The 15,948-nt window shown below is 46.8% G+C and overlaps 1 protein-coding gene across 1 annotated transcript in view; it reads right to left on the reverse strand.

Moving 5' to 3' along the window:
* The window catches only part of pacrg (PARK2 co-regulated), a 324,372-nt gene that overhangs the window by 104,373 nt on the left and 204,051 nt on the right, over positions 1–15,948 (reverse strand). The window contains exon 3 of the mRNA XM_078238143.1: positions 4,445–4,616. Coding sequence (XP_078094269.1) covers positions 4,445–4,616 — 172 coding nt within the window. The remainder of the gene's footprint in view (positions 1–4,444; positions 4,617–15,948) is intronic.

A 15,948-nucleotide genomic window follows, 5' to 3' on the forward strand; every position in this document is an offset into this window, starting at 1 on the left:
CTCGTATTCAACAAAGCCCAACTGGGGGAGGTCAATCAGTGATTCCCCATGCAGATCATGGGGGTTATCATACCCCCTCCCCCCATAGTCCAAAGATAGGTGGACTGGCCATGGTAAATGCACGGGGTTACAGGGATCGGGCAGGAGGTGGGCCTGGGTAAGATACTCTTTCGGTGCGTTGGTGCAGACTCGATGGGCCGAATGGCCTCCTTCTGCACCTGAGGGAGTTTATGGTTCTATGATTTTTCTTTGCATGATTTAATTTCAATTTACAAATCGCTAGCTTTCGTATTGCTTCTAATTTTGGGGAAGTTCCAAGCAACTGTCCTTTTCCTGAAAAATGTAGGTAACGCAGTGGAGGATTGCTGGCTCGTTCTGGCTTCTGAAGCACCATTCACAGGGAGAGGTGCCCTTCATTTACAGCAGTGGTGGTTCCACGGCCAGGAAACAAATAAATATTATCAATTAAATGTTTTAAATAAAACCTCCTCCTTAGCAGGATTGCTTTCTTCATGTGCATTGTTGAGGGACAAATCCTGTACAGCTGTCTGTTCAGCAAGGAGCCCGACCCCCTGTAACCAGTCTTAATACGTCAGTGACCGGTGCCCCGTGTGAATGTGTCAGGTGTAATAGCATCTGACCCTGGGAAATGATGAATAGCTTCAGCCGCTGGGAGCTGGGGACATAGAACTCTGCCGATACAATGTAAAAGTCACTGTTCGTTCCAACAGCAGCAAGCAAATGTATAGTGCTGCAAACAAGGTATGATTCTGGGGGAAAAGATTCTCTCTCAAAGTGGAAACTCATTTCATGAAATTCTTGTGGGTTATTTTCAAATATAGCCAAAGGTGTGGGGGTTAGGTGGATTGGCCACGTTAAATTGCCCCTTAGTGTCAGGGGGATGAACGAGGGTAAATGCATGGGGTTATGGGGATAGGGCATGGGTGGGGACTGCAGTTGGTGCAGACTCAATGGGCCGAATGGCCTCCTTCTGCACTGTAGGGATTCAATGATCTATGAAATGTAAGGGAAAAAAGATCTTGAGATGTTAGAAAGATACATTTGATTTTTTAAGTTCCATACAGAATGTCCCTCAACTCCAACAGCAAGCATTCACCGAGCGAAGCAATAATTTCTAACTAGAGTGGTGGAATTTTTAACTGGAATTCGTTTCAGGAGATTTGCTCCTGAATCTTAAGTGCTAGGGGCGACACAGTGGGTCAGCACTGCTGCCTCACAGCGCCAGGGACCTGGGTTCGATTCCCGCTTGGGTCTGTGTGGAGTCTGCACGTTCTCCCCGTGTCTGCATGGGTTTCCTCCGGATGCTCCGGTTTCCTCCCACAGTCCGAAAGACGTGCTGGTTCGGGTGCATTGGCCGTGCTAAATTCTCCCTCAATGTTACCCGAACAGGCACCGGAGCGTGGCGACTCAGGGATTTTCACAGTAACTTCATTGCGGTGTTAATGTAAGCCGACTTGTGACACTAATAAATAAATTTTAAAAAGTAAAGGGGACACTTGCACCCTTACTGGTCTTTGTATAATCACTGCCTTGATGAGCTTTGAGCCTTAAATCTACTGGCTGAGGGCTTCTGAGAATCAGTATTCCACGCCAAACACCACAGTGTCACATCACGACGGGGGGCGGAGGGGGGGGGGGGGGGGGGGCTTCATCTGTTTCCTCTGCTGCCTCCAGCCAATAGGCATAAGATATAGGAGCAGAATTAGGCCATTCAGCCCATCAAGTCCGCTCCGCCATTTGATCATGGCTGATATGGTCCTCATCCCCATTTTCTTCTCCCCATAACCCTCCAACCCATTACAATTAAAAATCTGTCTAACTCCTCCTTAAATTTACTCACTGTCCCAGCATCCACCGCACTTTGGGGCAGCGAATTCCACAGATTCACAACCCTTTGGGAGAAGTAGTTTCTCCTCAACTCTGTTTTAAATTTGCTACCCCTTATCCTAAGACTATGACCTCTCATCCTAGAATGCCCCACAAGAGGAAGCATCCGCTCCACGTCTACTTTTGTCATCTTGTATACCTCAATTTGATCTCCCCTCATTCTTCTAAATTCCAGAGAGTATTGGCCTAAACTGTTCAATCTCTCTTCATACAACAAACCCCTCATCTTATAACGCTGGCAGAATTGGTTCCCTCTTAAATATATACTCCTAAGCTCAAAGATATATTCAAAGTTTACCTCATCTGTGTTAATTTTATCAAAGCTAAACAAGTGCAACGAGTCAAAGCAATTGTACCTTTCACCAAACTCTCAGACGCTACAGCTTTCGTGTCATGATTTGATGACTAGCCAACTGCAAAACTAATGCTCACCGAGAATAAATCTTCAGGAAAGGGGTCTATCGGCAACATAACACATTAAGATCCAGACCAAACACAGTAATCTTCATTACTCATTGTGTAAATGGGGAGCTTACATAAGCCTATTATAGTGGCTGCCATCAGAAATCTCAGCTTATTGAGCTAAACCCATAGGTGAGAACAAGGCACTCACTGTAGCTTGGAAGCTGGTACGATGTAATAGTATCCAGCCACCCAATCATAATGTGACAAAGGGAAAGGCCATGGTGTCAGTCAACAAGCTATAAATGTTCCAGTACCCATTGGTTTTTTTAGTCAGCCCTTTCTATTCCCAAAGCCCCTAGTTTGCACCATTAAACTGTCATCACTGGAGCCTGCAAGCACCATAGAAACCCAACCGTGCAGAATGAGGCCATTCGGCCCATCGAGTCTGCACAGACGACAGTCCCACCTAAGCCTTATCCCTGTAACCTCACATACTTACCCTGCTAATCCCCCTAATTTACGCATGCCAGGACACTAAAGGGCAATTTAGCATGGCCAATCAACCTAAGATCCCTGGAGGAAACCTCTGCAGCAAACTCACCAACTATGTAATGCATTTCTGCAGCTCGTTCGCACAATTGCTTGTCGCTTTTTGCTGATTTAAATGTCTATTTATTTAAGATGTTTTTGTAATAAAACACCAAAATTAAAAAAAAATCTCGTAGCAGAAGACAGGGGGGGGGGGGGGTGTGGGAGCGGTGAGGGGGGAGTGGGGACGGGATTGGAGGAGGTTCAGCGTCTGTTCCTTTTCACACAACTTGGTGAAATGAAACTTTGTACACTATAGCTGGCTGGCAACCCTCCATTATCTCAATACGATTATAAGGTTCTTTTTGTAAATTCCAACAAGAAAAAGAGAAATTAGAAATTGTATCTTTTTTTTAAAAAGGCACATTTTTGTAACACATTACATTGTGAATTCTAGCATTCCCTTTCTGGGTCACTCCCCCATTGGTGGCTGTGCCTTTAGTAGGGCAGTACAGTGGCACAGTGGTTAGCACTGCTACCTCACAGCGCCAGGGACCCGGGTTCAATTTTTAGCTTGGGTCACTGTCTGTGTGGAGTCTGCACGTTCTCCCCGTGTCTGCGTGGGTTTCCTCCGGGTGCTCCAGTTTCCTCCCACGGTCCAAAGACATGCTGGTTAGAACATTGGCTATGCTAAATTCTCCCTCAGTGTGCCCGAACAGGTGCCGGAGTGTGGCGACTAGGGGATTTTCACAGTAACGTCATTGCAGTGTTAATATGAGCCTACTTCTGACACTAATAAATAAATAAGCGTAACTTACTTCCCAGGCATCAAGCTCTGGAATATCCCCTCTCTCCCTCGCTTTCTTCCTTTAACACATTCCTTAAAATCAACTGACCCGATGCCTTCTTCAATGGTTCAGTGTCATACTTTGTGTATAGTCCTCCTGTGAAATAGCATCATCGAATCACATAGTGCAGAAGAGGCCCTTCGGTCCATTGAGTCTGCACCGACACGCAACACACACCTGACCTCCCACCTAATCCCATTTACCAGCACTTGGCCCAAAGCCTCGAATTTTGTGACATGCCATTAAGGGCGGCACGGTAGCACAGTGGTTAGCACTGCTGCCTCACATGGCCAGGGACCCGGGTTCGATTCCCGACTTGGGTCATTGTCTGTGTGGAGCGTGCACGTTCTCCTTGTGTCTGCGTGGGTGTCCTTCGGGTAATCCATTTCCTCCCACAGTCCAAAAGATGTGTGGGTTAGGTGGATTGGCCACGCTAAATTGCCCCTTAGTGAGTCAGGATGTGTAGGTTAGGTTGATTGGCCATGCTAAATTATCCCTTAGTATCAGTGGATTAGCAGGGTAAATATGTAGGGTTACGGGAATAGGGCCTGGGTGGGATTGTTGTTGGTGCAGACTCGATGGGCCGAATGGCTCCTTCTGCACTGTCGGGATTCTATGATTAAGTGCTCCTTGGGACATTTCATTACATTAAAGACGCTGCACAATGTAAGCTCTTGCTCTTTGGAGCCAGTCTCCTGCTCTTTTAGAGCGAATCTCCACCCCCAAATCATTAAAAACAGCATTCAATTCCTTACTTTTTATCGGGATGATAAGTTGAGGGATGACGGGAAGGACTTTTGATGCCCCGTGCTCCAACAGGTCATGGACTCCTTGTCTGGCAAAAAACTCATACGGATGAGTTGTCTCACAAAGACCATCGAAGAACAGAGGCAGATAGTGGTGGTAATCCAATTTTTCAATTTCGACCTGTAGAAGAAAGCAGTAAGTAATTAATCTTTCAGCAGTACAGGTTCAAAATTATGAATTTGATCGAACATACGAACAAACATACAAAATGGGAGCAGGATAGGCCATTCAGCCTCTCGAGCCTACTCTGCCATTCAGTAGAAATCATAGAAACCCTACAGTACAGAAAGAGGCCATTCGGCCCATCGAGTCTGCACCGACCACAATCCCACTCAGGCCCTACCCCCATAGCCCTACATATTTTACCCACTAATCCCTCTAACCTACACATCTCAGGACACTAAGGGGCAATTTAAGCATGGCCAATCAACCTAACCCGCACATCTTTGGAATGTGGGAGGAAACCGGAGCACCCGGAGGAAACCCACGCAGTCACAAGGAGAATGTGCAAACTCCACACAGACAGTGACCTAAGCCGGGAATCGAACCCAGGTCCCTGGAGCTGTGAAGCAGCAGTGCTAACCACTGTGCTACCGTGCCACCCCAGTAAGATGATGGCTGATCTGATTGTGGCTTCAACTCCACATTCCCTCCTATCCCTGATAACCCTTGACTTGTTAGTCAAGAACCTGTCCATCTCAGCTGTAAAAATATCGAGTGACTCTGTATCCGGTGCTCCCGGGAAAGAGGGGTTCCAAAGACTCACGACTCTTGGAGAGACAACCAATTCTCCCCATCTCCTTATTAAATGGGGGAGTCCTTATTTTTAAACTGAATCTCCTAGTTCTAATCAGGCGTAAATAAGGAGAAACTGTTTCAACAGGCAGGAGGGTCGGTAACCAGAGGACATAGAGTTTGGCCCATCGAGTCTGCACCATCAACAATCCCACCCAGGCCCTATCCCTGTAACCCTGTCTATTTACCCTGCTGACCTCCCTGACACTAAGGGGCAATTTAGCATGGTCAATCCACCTAACCTGCACATCTTTGGACTGTGGGAGGAAACCCACGCAGACACAGGGAGAATGTGCAAACTCCACACAGACAGTCACCCGAGGCTGGAATTGAACCTGGGTCCCTGATGCTGTGAGGCAACAGTGCTAACCACTGTGCCACCATGCCGCCCTGACTACCTGGATGCCTTTACGCTCTTACCCTTCCCTATGTCTGTGACCTCCTTCAGTCATACAAACTCCAGTCTCAGACCTTGGGGCCTCTTGTGCAATCTCCCTATCTCTATCACTTCACCCCACTATTGGCAGCTGTATCCCCAGTCAGCTCAGTCCCAGTCTCTGGAATTCGCCCCTGAAAACCACCCCGATTCACCACTTCTCTTTAAGACTTTACCAAAATCCAAGCTCGTTTACCAAGGTTTCACTCATTTCCCCCCCGAAATATCTCTTTCTTTGACTTGGGCGGCCATTATATTGATTCGGAAGTTTCTCTGAAGATGCTACTTCAGAGCACAGAGCTATCTATAATGCTTTCGATGTCATTAAATGTTGATGCTACATTTCTGCGCCCTGTTTAATCTTTGAAAAGCAGAGGCTTAGAAAACATTGAGTCAGTATTGTGCTGTGTGACTGGTGGTCTTTTGAAATTGTTGTCTTTGTGCGTGGCTTGTTCCATCATTGCAAAGACCCTTTCATCTTGTGTGGTTTTTATCATGGGACAAGGCCTTATGGGCTGCTGTATGACCGCTTCACGAGAACATTGCCGCTGACCTCAAATGGCTGAGGGGATGATAACCCTCAATTGGTTTGTGTTGGACAATTAAAGTTAAATTGGACTTGTTGCGACTGCTCGGTACAAATAAAAATGACTTTCCATATTTTTCATGCTCCTTGTTGTTGCTGGTGGTGGTGGGGAGTGGGTGAGGGTGGGTGAGGCAGGGTGGGGGTGGGGGGAACAAACAAAAGCTCACGTCAAAACCCTCCAGCTACAATGTGTCATGCACTGGGAGTGTCACTATGCACTTCTGCATTGTGGGCGTTGTATGGAATTTAAGTTATCTTTCAACACTTGTCTTCACAGCAGCTGGAGAGGGAGGCTGAGGAATTGGGAATGGCAAAGTAATAAAAGGTTTGAGATCATTTAAGAATAACTAGTTAGTTACCAAAGTGTCAACACCTGCATAATGGCAGCAATGGACTTCTCTCGTTCTGTAAAATCAAAATAGCTGTAACCTCAGATGTTTCGCACATCATTTTTAACAATTAATTCATGGGATGTGGACGTCGTTGGCTAGGCCAGCAAGGGTGGCGCGGTGGCACAGTGGTTAGCACTGCTGCCTCACAGCGCCAGGGACCAGGGTTCGATTCCCGGCTTGGGTGACTGCCCGTATCTGAGTGGGTTTCCTCTGGGCGCTCCGGTTTCCTCCCGCAGTCCAAAGATGTGCGGGTTAGGTGGACTGGCCATCCTAAATTGCTCCTTAGTGTCAGGAGGACTAGCTGGCATAAATGCATGGGGTTATGGGGATAGGGCTTGGGTGGGATTGTGGTCGGTGCAGACTCGATGGGCCAGGTGGCCTTCTTCTGCACTGTAGGGATTCTATGATTCTATGATTTATTGTCCTTCCCTAATTGCCCTCGATAAGGAGATGATGAGCTGCCTTCTTGGACTGCAGTGGGAATCCTTTGAATAAAAAAACATGGATTGCAGCGATTCAAGAAGGCAGCTCACCACCACCTTCTCAAGGGCCATTAGGGATGGGCAATAAATGCTGGCCTGGCCAGCGACACCCATGTCCATAAATGAATTTTAAAACAAAATCAAGAATTTAGCAAGGGATTGATGCAAAGTTTTGAGACAAAAGATTGCGTTTCTAAAACAATCATTATCTCTTTAAGAGAAAAGTAAGGTGAAGATACATTGCTATTATTTATTTAAGGGGGCAGTGTACTCATTGTTTAAGGGGCAGTGTACTCATGACAGTACTTGGTCATTTTTTTCTTATGTCTCTCTAAAAGAGATGCCCTCATAAGAACAGGATATGGCGCTCGACTCATCGATCGACAGTTCCGATGCGCCACAGCAAAAAACCGCACCGACCTCCTCAGAAGACAAACACGGGACACGGTGGACAGAGTACCCTTCGTCGTCCAGTACTTCCCCGGAGCGGAGAAGCTACGGCATCTCCTCCGGAGCCTTCAACATGTCATTGATGAAGACGAACATCTCACCAAGGCCATCCCCACACCCCCACTTCTTGCCTTCAAACAACCGCACAACCTCAAACAGACCATTGTCCGCAGCAAACTACCCACCCTTCAGGGGAACGGTGACCACGACACCACACAACCCTGCCACAGCAACCTCTGCAAGACGTGCCGGATCATTGACACAGATGCCATCATCTCACGTGAGAACACCATCTACCAGGTACACGGTACATACTCTTGCAACTCGGCCAACGTTGTCCACCTGTTACGCTGCAGGAAAGGATGTCCTGAGGCATGGTACATTGGGGAAACCATGCAGACGCTGCGACAACGGATGAATGAACACCGCTCGACAATCATCAGGCAAGACTGTTCTCTTCCTGTTGGGGAGCACTTCAGCGGTCACGAGTATTCAGCCTCTGATCCGGAGGTAAGCGTTCTCCAAGGCGGCCTTCACGACACACGACAGCGCAGAGTCACTGAGCAGAGACTGATAGCCAAGTTCCGCACACATGAGGACGGCCTCAACCGGGATATTGGGTTCATGTCACACTATCTGTAACCCCCCACAACCTGCCTGGATGTGCAAAATCTCACTAGCTGTCCTGTCTCTTTAACCTGTGCTTAATGCTCCCTTCACTCACATTGTCTGTACTTTTAAGACTTGATTAGCTGTAAAGACTCACATTCCAATCATTATTCATGTAAATTGAGTTTGTGTCTTTGTGCCCTGTTTGTGATCAGAACTCCCACCCACCTGACGAAGGGACAGCCTGTTCCGAAAGCTAGTGGCTTTTGCTACCAAATAAACCTGTTGGACTTTAACCTGGTGTTGTTAGACTTCTTACTGTCTCTAAAAGAGAGGCAGACTTTAATTGTTTTCTTTGTGGGAATATAAAAACGTAAGTTCTCAGTTCAATATGATTGACATTATAAATGTGATGATCCTTTAATATTATGGCTCTGTGAGCATTATTGTGTCTACATAGATAATTGAGGGTTTCAAATCCTAGTGGCTGCAATACTTATGAATATTGTGCGCACAGGACTTTGGCTTTCAGACCAAGAACACTTTACACCTGGGTAGAGAGGGATATGGGCCAAACGTGGGCAATTGGGACTAGTTTAGTGGTTAAAAAAAAGGAGCGGCATGGACAAGTTGGGCCTGTTTCCATGCTGTAAACCTCTATGACTCTACAGCAGCACATATTTAAAAAAAAGTCTTGCTTGTGCACGTAGCAGGTATCCAATGACATCAAATATAGTGCATACAATCTTTCAAGAGCACCTAATTTCGTAAAATATCTTCCTCCTTATTGTACTCCACCTGTAGGAGCAAATTGCAATGGAATTCAAATGCCAATCTTACAGAAAAAATAACTTGCTCCTGATAATGCAAATGTGCTCGAGCAAGCAATGATTTGATAATGGCATGCAAGGAAGCTCAAAGATAAGCATGTCGTTTTACAATTGCTGCTCCAGTTCATATAGCTCACAGTTACCATTCTCCCTTTTTCACTCCGAGTTCAAGGTTATGAGTGGTATTTGAGGAAATCAATGCCACAGAGGCAATGACTGGGCATTTAGGAATTACTACAAATTATGAATAATTCAACAGCTCATATCACCGCGCATCTCGACACCTAAGGAACCACAACCACCTCTCGGAGAGACTTCATTGATATAGTATGCATCTTACCCTTTGTTTTCTGTGCAATTTCTTTAGCAATGTTGTTGTCGAAATTGTTAAATAAAGTGGAACAGCCAGTTAAACTCAATAATCATTTTCCTCCACCCATGAGTTGTGTTGCATTCTCTACAATTTGGATTTTAAAATATATTAAGCAACCAATTTAAATGGCGCATCCATTTTTGAAAGAAAAAAAGCTGCTTCGTCAAACTCTGAGGGTTCGTAATCTTTGCAAGTTCTTAACTCTTTTTTACGGTTACTGAATTCCCTGTTGCGATACACGGCTGGAATTTTATCTTCGGAATTCAGAGTTGTTCAAGGATTTGTGGAAAGTCAGTCAAGTTCTGAGAGGAAGGGATGAACTTTGCACGCACACTATCCAGCCACAATGTGTACGTTCTGCAACTTGAACTCTGGTTTTGGGTTGGGTAAAGTGGCATTTGACCTGCCGGTGGCAATGGCGGCTTTTTGCACCATATTGTGCACAAAACTTTGTGTAAAAATTGCGAAGGCGCAGGTTCCACGTCGTATTGCTGGTGGGCAGCCTCTGATTCATAGAATCATAGAATCCTACAGTGCGGAAGGAGGCCATTCGGCCCATTGAGTCTGCACCGACCACAATCCCACTCAGGCCCTATCCCCATAGCCCCATGCATTTAACTGAGCTAGTCCCCCTGACACTTAGGGGCAATTTAGCATGGCCAATCCACCTAACCCGCACATAGAACATAGAACAGTACAGCACAGTACAGGCCCTTCGGCCCTCGATGTTGTGCCGAGCTTTGTCCAAAACCAAGATCAAGCTATCCCACTCCCTATCATCCTGGTGTGCTCCATGTGCCTATCCAAAAACCGCTTCAAAGTTCCTAAAGTGTCCGACTCCACTAGCACTGCAGGCAGTCCATTCCACACTCCAACCACTCTCTGAGTAAAGAACCTACCTTGGACATCCCTCCTATATCTCCCACCATGAACCTTATAGTTATGCCCCCTAGTAACAGCTACATCCACCCGAGGAAATAGTCTCTGAACGTCCACTCTATCTATCCCCCTCATCATCTTATAAACCTCTATTAAGTCGCCTCTAAAGAGAAAAGCCCTAGCTCCCTCAACCTTTCCTCATAAGACCTACCCTCCAAACCAGGCAGCATCCTGGTAAATCTCCTCTGCACTCTTTCCAATGCTTCCACGTCCTTCTTACAGTGAGGTGACCAGAACTGCACACAATATTCCAAATGTGGTCTCACCAAGGTCCTGTACAGTTGCAGCATAACCCCACGGCTCTTAAACTCAAACCCCCTGTCAATAAAAGCTAACACACTATAGGCCTTCTTCACGGTTCTATCCACTTGAGTGGCAACCTTCAGAGATCTGTGGATATGAACCCCAAGATCTCTCTGTTCCACCACATTCCTCAGAACCCCGCCGTTGACCCTGTAATCCGCATTTAAATTTGTCCTCCCAAAATGAATCACCTCGCATTTATCAGGGTTAAACTCCATCTGCCATTTTTCGGCTCAGCTCTGCATCCTATCTATGTCTACATCTTTGGAAGGAAACCGGAGCGCCCAGAGGAAACCCATGCAGACATGGGGAGGACATGCAAACTCTGCGCAGACGGTGACCCAAACTGGGAATCGAGCCCTGGTCCCTGGCGCTGTGAGGCAGCTTTGCTAACCACTGTGCCACCGTGCCGATTCACCCACCTCGCCGTCACCTCAACACTTCAATAATCTAGGCGCCATATTAAAGACCGCCCCCTGCGCACAGCTAACGAACTCCAAGTCGGAGGAAGTCGACGGGATGTCATGACACCCAAACCTAGTAAACATACTGCCCTAGGGTTACCTTCCCTTCCCTCCCTTCAGCACATCTCTGAAGTCCCAGCATCACGAGGCAGCCATGAAGAAGTTGCCTGTGATTCCTCCACCCAGCCCACTCTCCACAGCCCCCCCCCCCCACTCCCGCCACCCCCATCGTACCCTGAAGACGCGGAGCCACTCTGCGAGCGCCATGCCAACCTGAGTGCACTCACTGCTGAGCTCTCCTCAGAATTCTGCCCACCACGTGCCTTTGCAACCAATTGTACATCGTCCCATTCTAACATCAGGCAGTTAAATTTGACGTGGGGGTATGATTCCGGCAGACGGGCCCGATAATGATATACAAATGCATTATAATAATCTTCTCCATGTTGCACATCCAGAAACAGGGCCCGCCACTGACGGAAGGAGGGATCGGTCATGTCTCACATTTACACTGCTGGGAAACACTGCTGTTATTGGTGAAACTGTCCCAACTTGAAACACTAGTTTGTGGTGGTGTATAGTTTTGTTTTTGGAATGGTGCGAGGAGTCATGTGAAACTACAATGAGCATAACCAGCCCAGTCCTTGTGTGCCAATTATTAAAGACTATTTATTAAATTAAAGAAAATACAAATACACATGGACAGGACTAGAATACTCGAAGAAAATCAAGTATATGAATCACTAAACGCATGCACAGTTTATGTAGAAATTACCCTTTGTTCCAAAATATATCTATGGTCCCTGGACACCACAAGATTTACCTTTTTCCAAACCACATCCAAATTAAACAAATCTATAAGTCAAATCCAGCTTATAGTTACCACGCAATACAAGGCTGGGGATCAGGTTTGAGAAACATCTTTTCCTGATCCAGCAAAGATATTTATTCTGCTTTCACAAAGTTTTCTAAACAATGCAGAAACCTCATTCTGTATATTTGGCTGTCTGCATCTCCCAAATTCCATGACTCTGGAAATTAGCATGTGTATATCTCCACTAATCACTCAGTCATCTAGATAAGCTGTTTTTCGATTTGATTTGATTTCCTATAAATAGGGTGATTTGCATGTGGTTCTGTCTAGATACCTGCTAATCTCATTACTGGGAATGTTGCATCTCATTGTGCCTTTTGAATGCTGGTTAATGCGGGCGCTAGGCAGATTTCTACCTGTTGCTGGGCAGATCGCATCCTATCATGCCTTGTTAAATTCGTGCTATTATTTGGCAGATCCAAGACGGGGCGGCACGGTAGCGCAGTGGTTAGCACTGCTGCTTCACAGCTCCAGGGTCCCGGGTTCGATTCCCGGCTCGGGTCACTGTCTGTGTGGAGTTTGCACATTCTCCTCGTGTCTGCGTGGGTTTCCTCCAGGTGCTCCGGTTTCCTCCCACAGTCCAAAGATGTGCGGGTTAGGTTGATTGGCCAGGTTAAAAAAAAAATTGCCCCTTAGAGTCCTGAGATGCGTAGGTTAGAGGGATTAGTGGGTAAAATATGTGGGGATAGGGCCTGGGTGGGATTGTGGTCGGTGTAGACTCGATGGGCCGAATGGCCTCCTTCTGTACTGCAGGGTTTCTATGATTCTTTCTATGACAAGACAATGCATCCAGGGCCTTCTCGTGATGTTTTCCAGTTGTACTGTCAAAACACAGGAATGGGAGTGGAAAAACCTGGCCTGAGTCTCCCCACTCCATGAATGTGATAGGTGGTAGACTTATACACCTTTGTTATGGAATATCTGCACATTTTTGTCACCATTATTGCCACATATAGTGTACCTATTTAACTGTAATATATGCAGTTTTAGCGCATACTTCTGAAGATAGTAGATTGGAAATAGTCTTACTCTGTTTTCTCCAAAGCCACTCGCCATTAAAACTTCTAGTTATTTTAGGAATTCCATTAAAAGGTATCTACTGATGACCATGAAACCATTGTTGATTGTCGGGAAAACCCATCTGGTTCACTAACGTCCTTTAGGGAACGATATCTGCCGTCCTTCCTTGGTCTGGCCTACATGTGACTCCAGAGCCACTGCAATGTGGTTGACTCTCAACTGCCCTCTGAACAAGGGCAACTTGGGATGGGCAATAAATGCTGGCCAGCCGGCGACGCCCATGTCCCACCAATGAATGATAGTAAAAATAATTATTCAACTTGCGGCAAGAAAATACAATTATTTTATGACAAAATGTCTTCAGAAAAATAATATCTGAATTGTAGATTGTAGATCAGGGTAATGGAATTGACTGGATTGTTCTGGAGTGAACCATCCTGGACTCAATGGGGCAAATGGCTTTCCTCTGTCCAGTCCTGACCTTGAGCGGAATCTTCCCAAAACTGCACAGAGTGTGGGCTCAGGGGGAGAAAGCTGATGTGAAGCTTGCAGGCATCCCAGCCAGGTTTTCCCACTGTATTTGACAACATTCCGTGCATTTCCAAAGAGGAACAGGGATTCACACATGGCAGCTGGAGGGACGGGGCTAAAAGAAGCGGCAAGGCCAGGAATCCCGAGATCGGGGCGCTGCTTTTAAAGGGCTTCATGACCTCTGACTTAGATGAAAAGTCCCACTCCATCACCCCCTCCAGCCCCACCCTCCCCACGGACATTGGGACACTCCCCTCGCAAATATTGAGGCACCCCCACCATGCAAGCAACAGGATAACCTACCCTCCCACCCCTTCCCCGGGCATCGGGGCATTGGGGCATCGGGGCATCGGGGCTCCCTCCCCCCCTCCCCACCCCATCCCACCACACCAGAATCGGACCACACTCTCCCACACAGGGCTCTCCCCCTTCCTCCTTCCCACCCGTTCCCCTATCCACTACACGAGTAGCAGGGTATGCCCACCCCCCCATAGGCATTGGGCACTACCCAACTATGTACCTCAGCACCGGGGGGTGAAACATAGAAACATAGAAACCCTACAGTACAGAAAGAGGCCATTCGGCCCATCGAGTCTGCACTGACCACAATCCCACCCAGGCCCTACCCCCATATCCTTACATATTTACCCACTAATCCCTCTAACCTACGCATTCCAGGACTCTAAGGGGCAATTTTTAGCACGGCCAATCAACCTAACCCACACATTTTTGGACTGTGGGAGGAAACCGGAGCACCCGGAGGAAACCCACGCAGACACGAGGAGAATGTGCAAACTCCACACAGACAGTGACCCGAGCCGGGAATCGAACCCGGGACCCTGGAGCTGTGAAGCAGCAGTGCTAACCACTGTGCTACCGTGCCGTCCCACGGCTACTTCCCAAGCGGCAAAACTTACTGTTTTCGAAGACCAGTGATTTGTGCCAGTGTCACGCTGGCTGGGATACATCGTGGGCGTGACGGTGCTAAGCCGGCTAAGTATATGTTAATGTATTGAGATTTATGGAAATTGGGTTCACACCGGTGGGAAAGATCACCAGCTGAGATCTTGCCGGACGGATGGATTTCTCTTGAGTGAATATAGCGCCAACAACACTGAAGAAGCTCAACACAATCCAAAACAAAGAAGCCCACATGGCTGGCACCTCATCCATCATCTTTAATCCCTCCACCACCCTGCAACAGCAGTCTGTACCACCTACAAGATGCACTGCAGCAACTTACCAAGACCCCTTTGACAGCACCTTCAAACTTGTGACCTCTACCACCTAGAAAGATTGGGGCAGTGGACAAATGGAATATCATCACTTGCAAGTTCTCCTCCAAGCCACACACTTCTGCTTTGGAAATATATCGTCCACTCCTTCACTGTTACTGGGTCAAAATCCATGGAGCTCCCTCCCTAACAGCACTATGGCTGTACCTACACAATATGGACTGCAGTGATTCCAGAAGATGGCTCACCGCCATCTTCTCAAGGGCAATAATTTCTGGCCTTACCAGTGGCATTCACATCTCATGCGCAAAGTAAAACAAAGACACTACTACTACAAGTAAAAAACATTTCCTCCTTCACTTCCGCTTCGCTCTTTCATTTCTCACTTTCAATCTATTTCTGTCGATCTTTTTATCTCCTTAACCTTTGTTTATTAAACTCCCTCTTCCATTTCCATTTCTTGCTCGCTTCCTTACTTTGGCCATTTGTCTTCCTCACTTTTCTTCTTTCTCCCCCCCCTAAAACTTTGTGCTTTCCTTTTTTATCTCCTCTCTCCCAGTGCTTTCCCCCCTTTTTATTGACATTTTGAGCAGCTCTCTTTTCATTTCTCTTGACGTTGCTCTAGCTGTCGCTTGGGAAGTAGCACCAGGAAGTTAAGGAGCTGAAGAGCAGTGGTTATTAATGAATTCAGGAGAAAATGGGGAGGAAGACTTTTGAAAGAAGACTTTCCGTGGAGTAGTAGAGGAACAGACAATTGATAAGTCAATTAAGTTTAGAAGTTGGGTAGTTATGTTGCAGTTGTTCAGGATGTTGGTGAGTATTGTGTTCAGTTTTGGTCGCCTTGCTATAGGAAAGATGTTATTAAACTGGAGAGAGTGCAGAAGAGATTTACAAGGATGTTGCCAGGACTCAAGGGACTGAGTTATAGGGAGAGAATTGACAGGCTAGGACTTTTTTCTTTGGAGCGTAGGAGACTGAGGGGTGATTTTATAGAGGTGTACTGTGGTGAACCATAGATGGTTACCACTATGGGTACTGAACCATAGATGGTTATCACTATGGGTACTTGTACATATGTTACTCTTGTTACTGTTGGGGTTAGGGTTGGGGTGTTCCACCTGTTGGTATTGATC

Source organism: Mustelus asterias, chromosome 21 (assembly GCF_964213995.1).
Source record: "Mustelus asterias chromosome 21, sMusAst1.hap1.1, whole genome shotgun sequence".
NCBI lineage: Eukaryota > Metazoa > Chordata > Chondrichthyes > Carcharhiniformes > Triakidae > Mustelus > Mustelus asterias.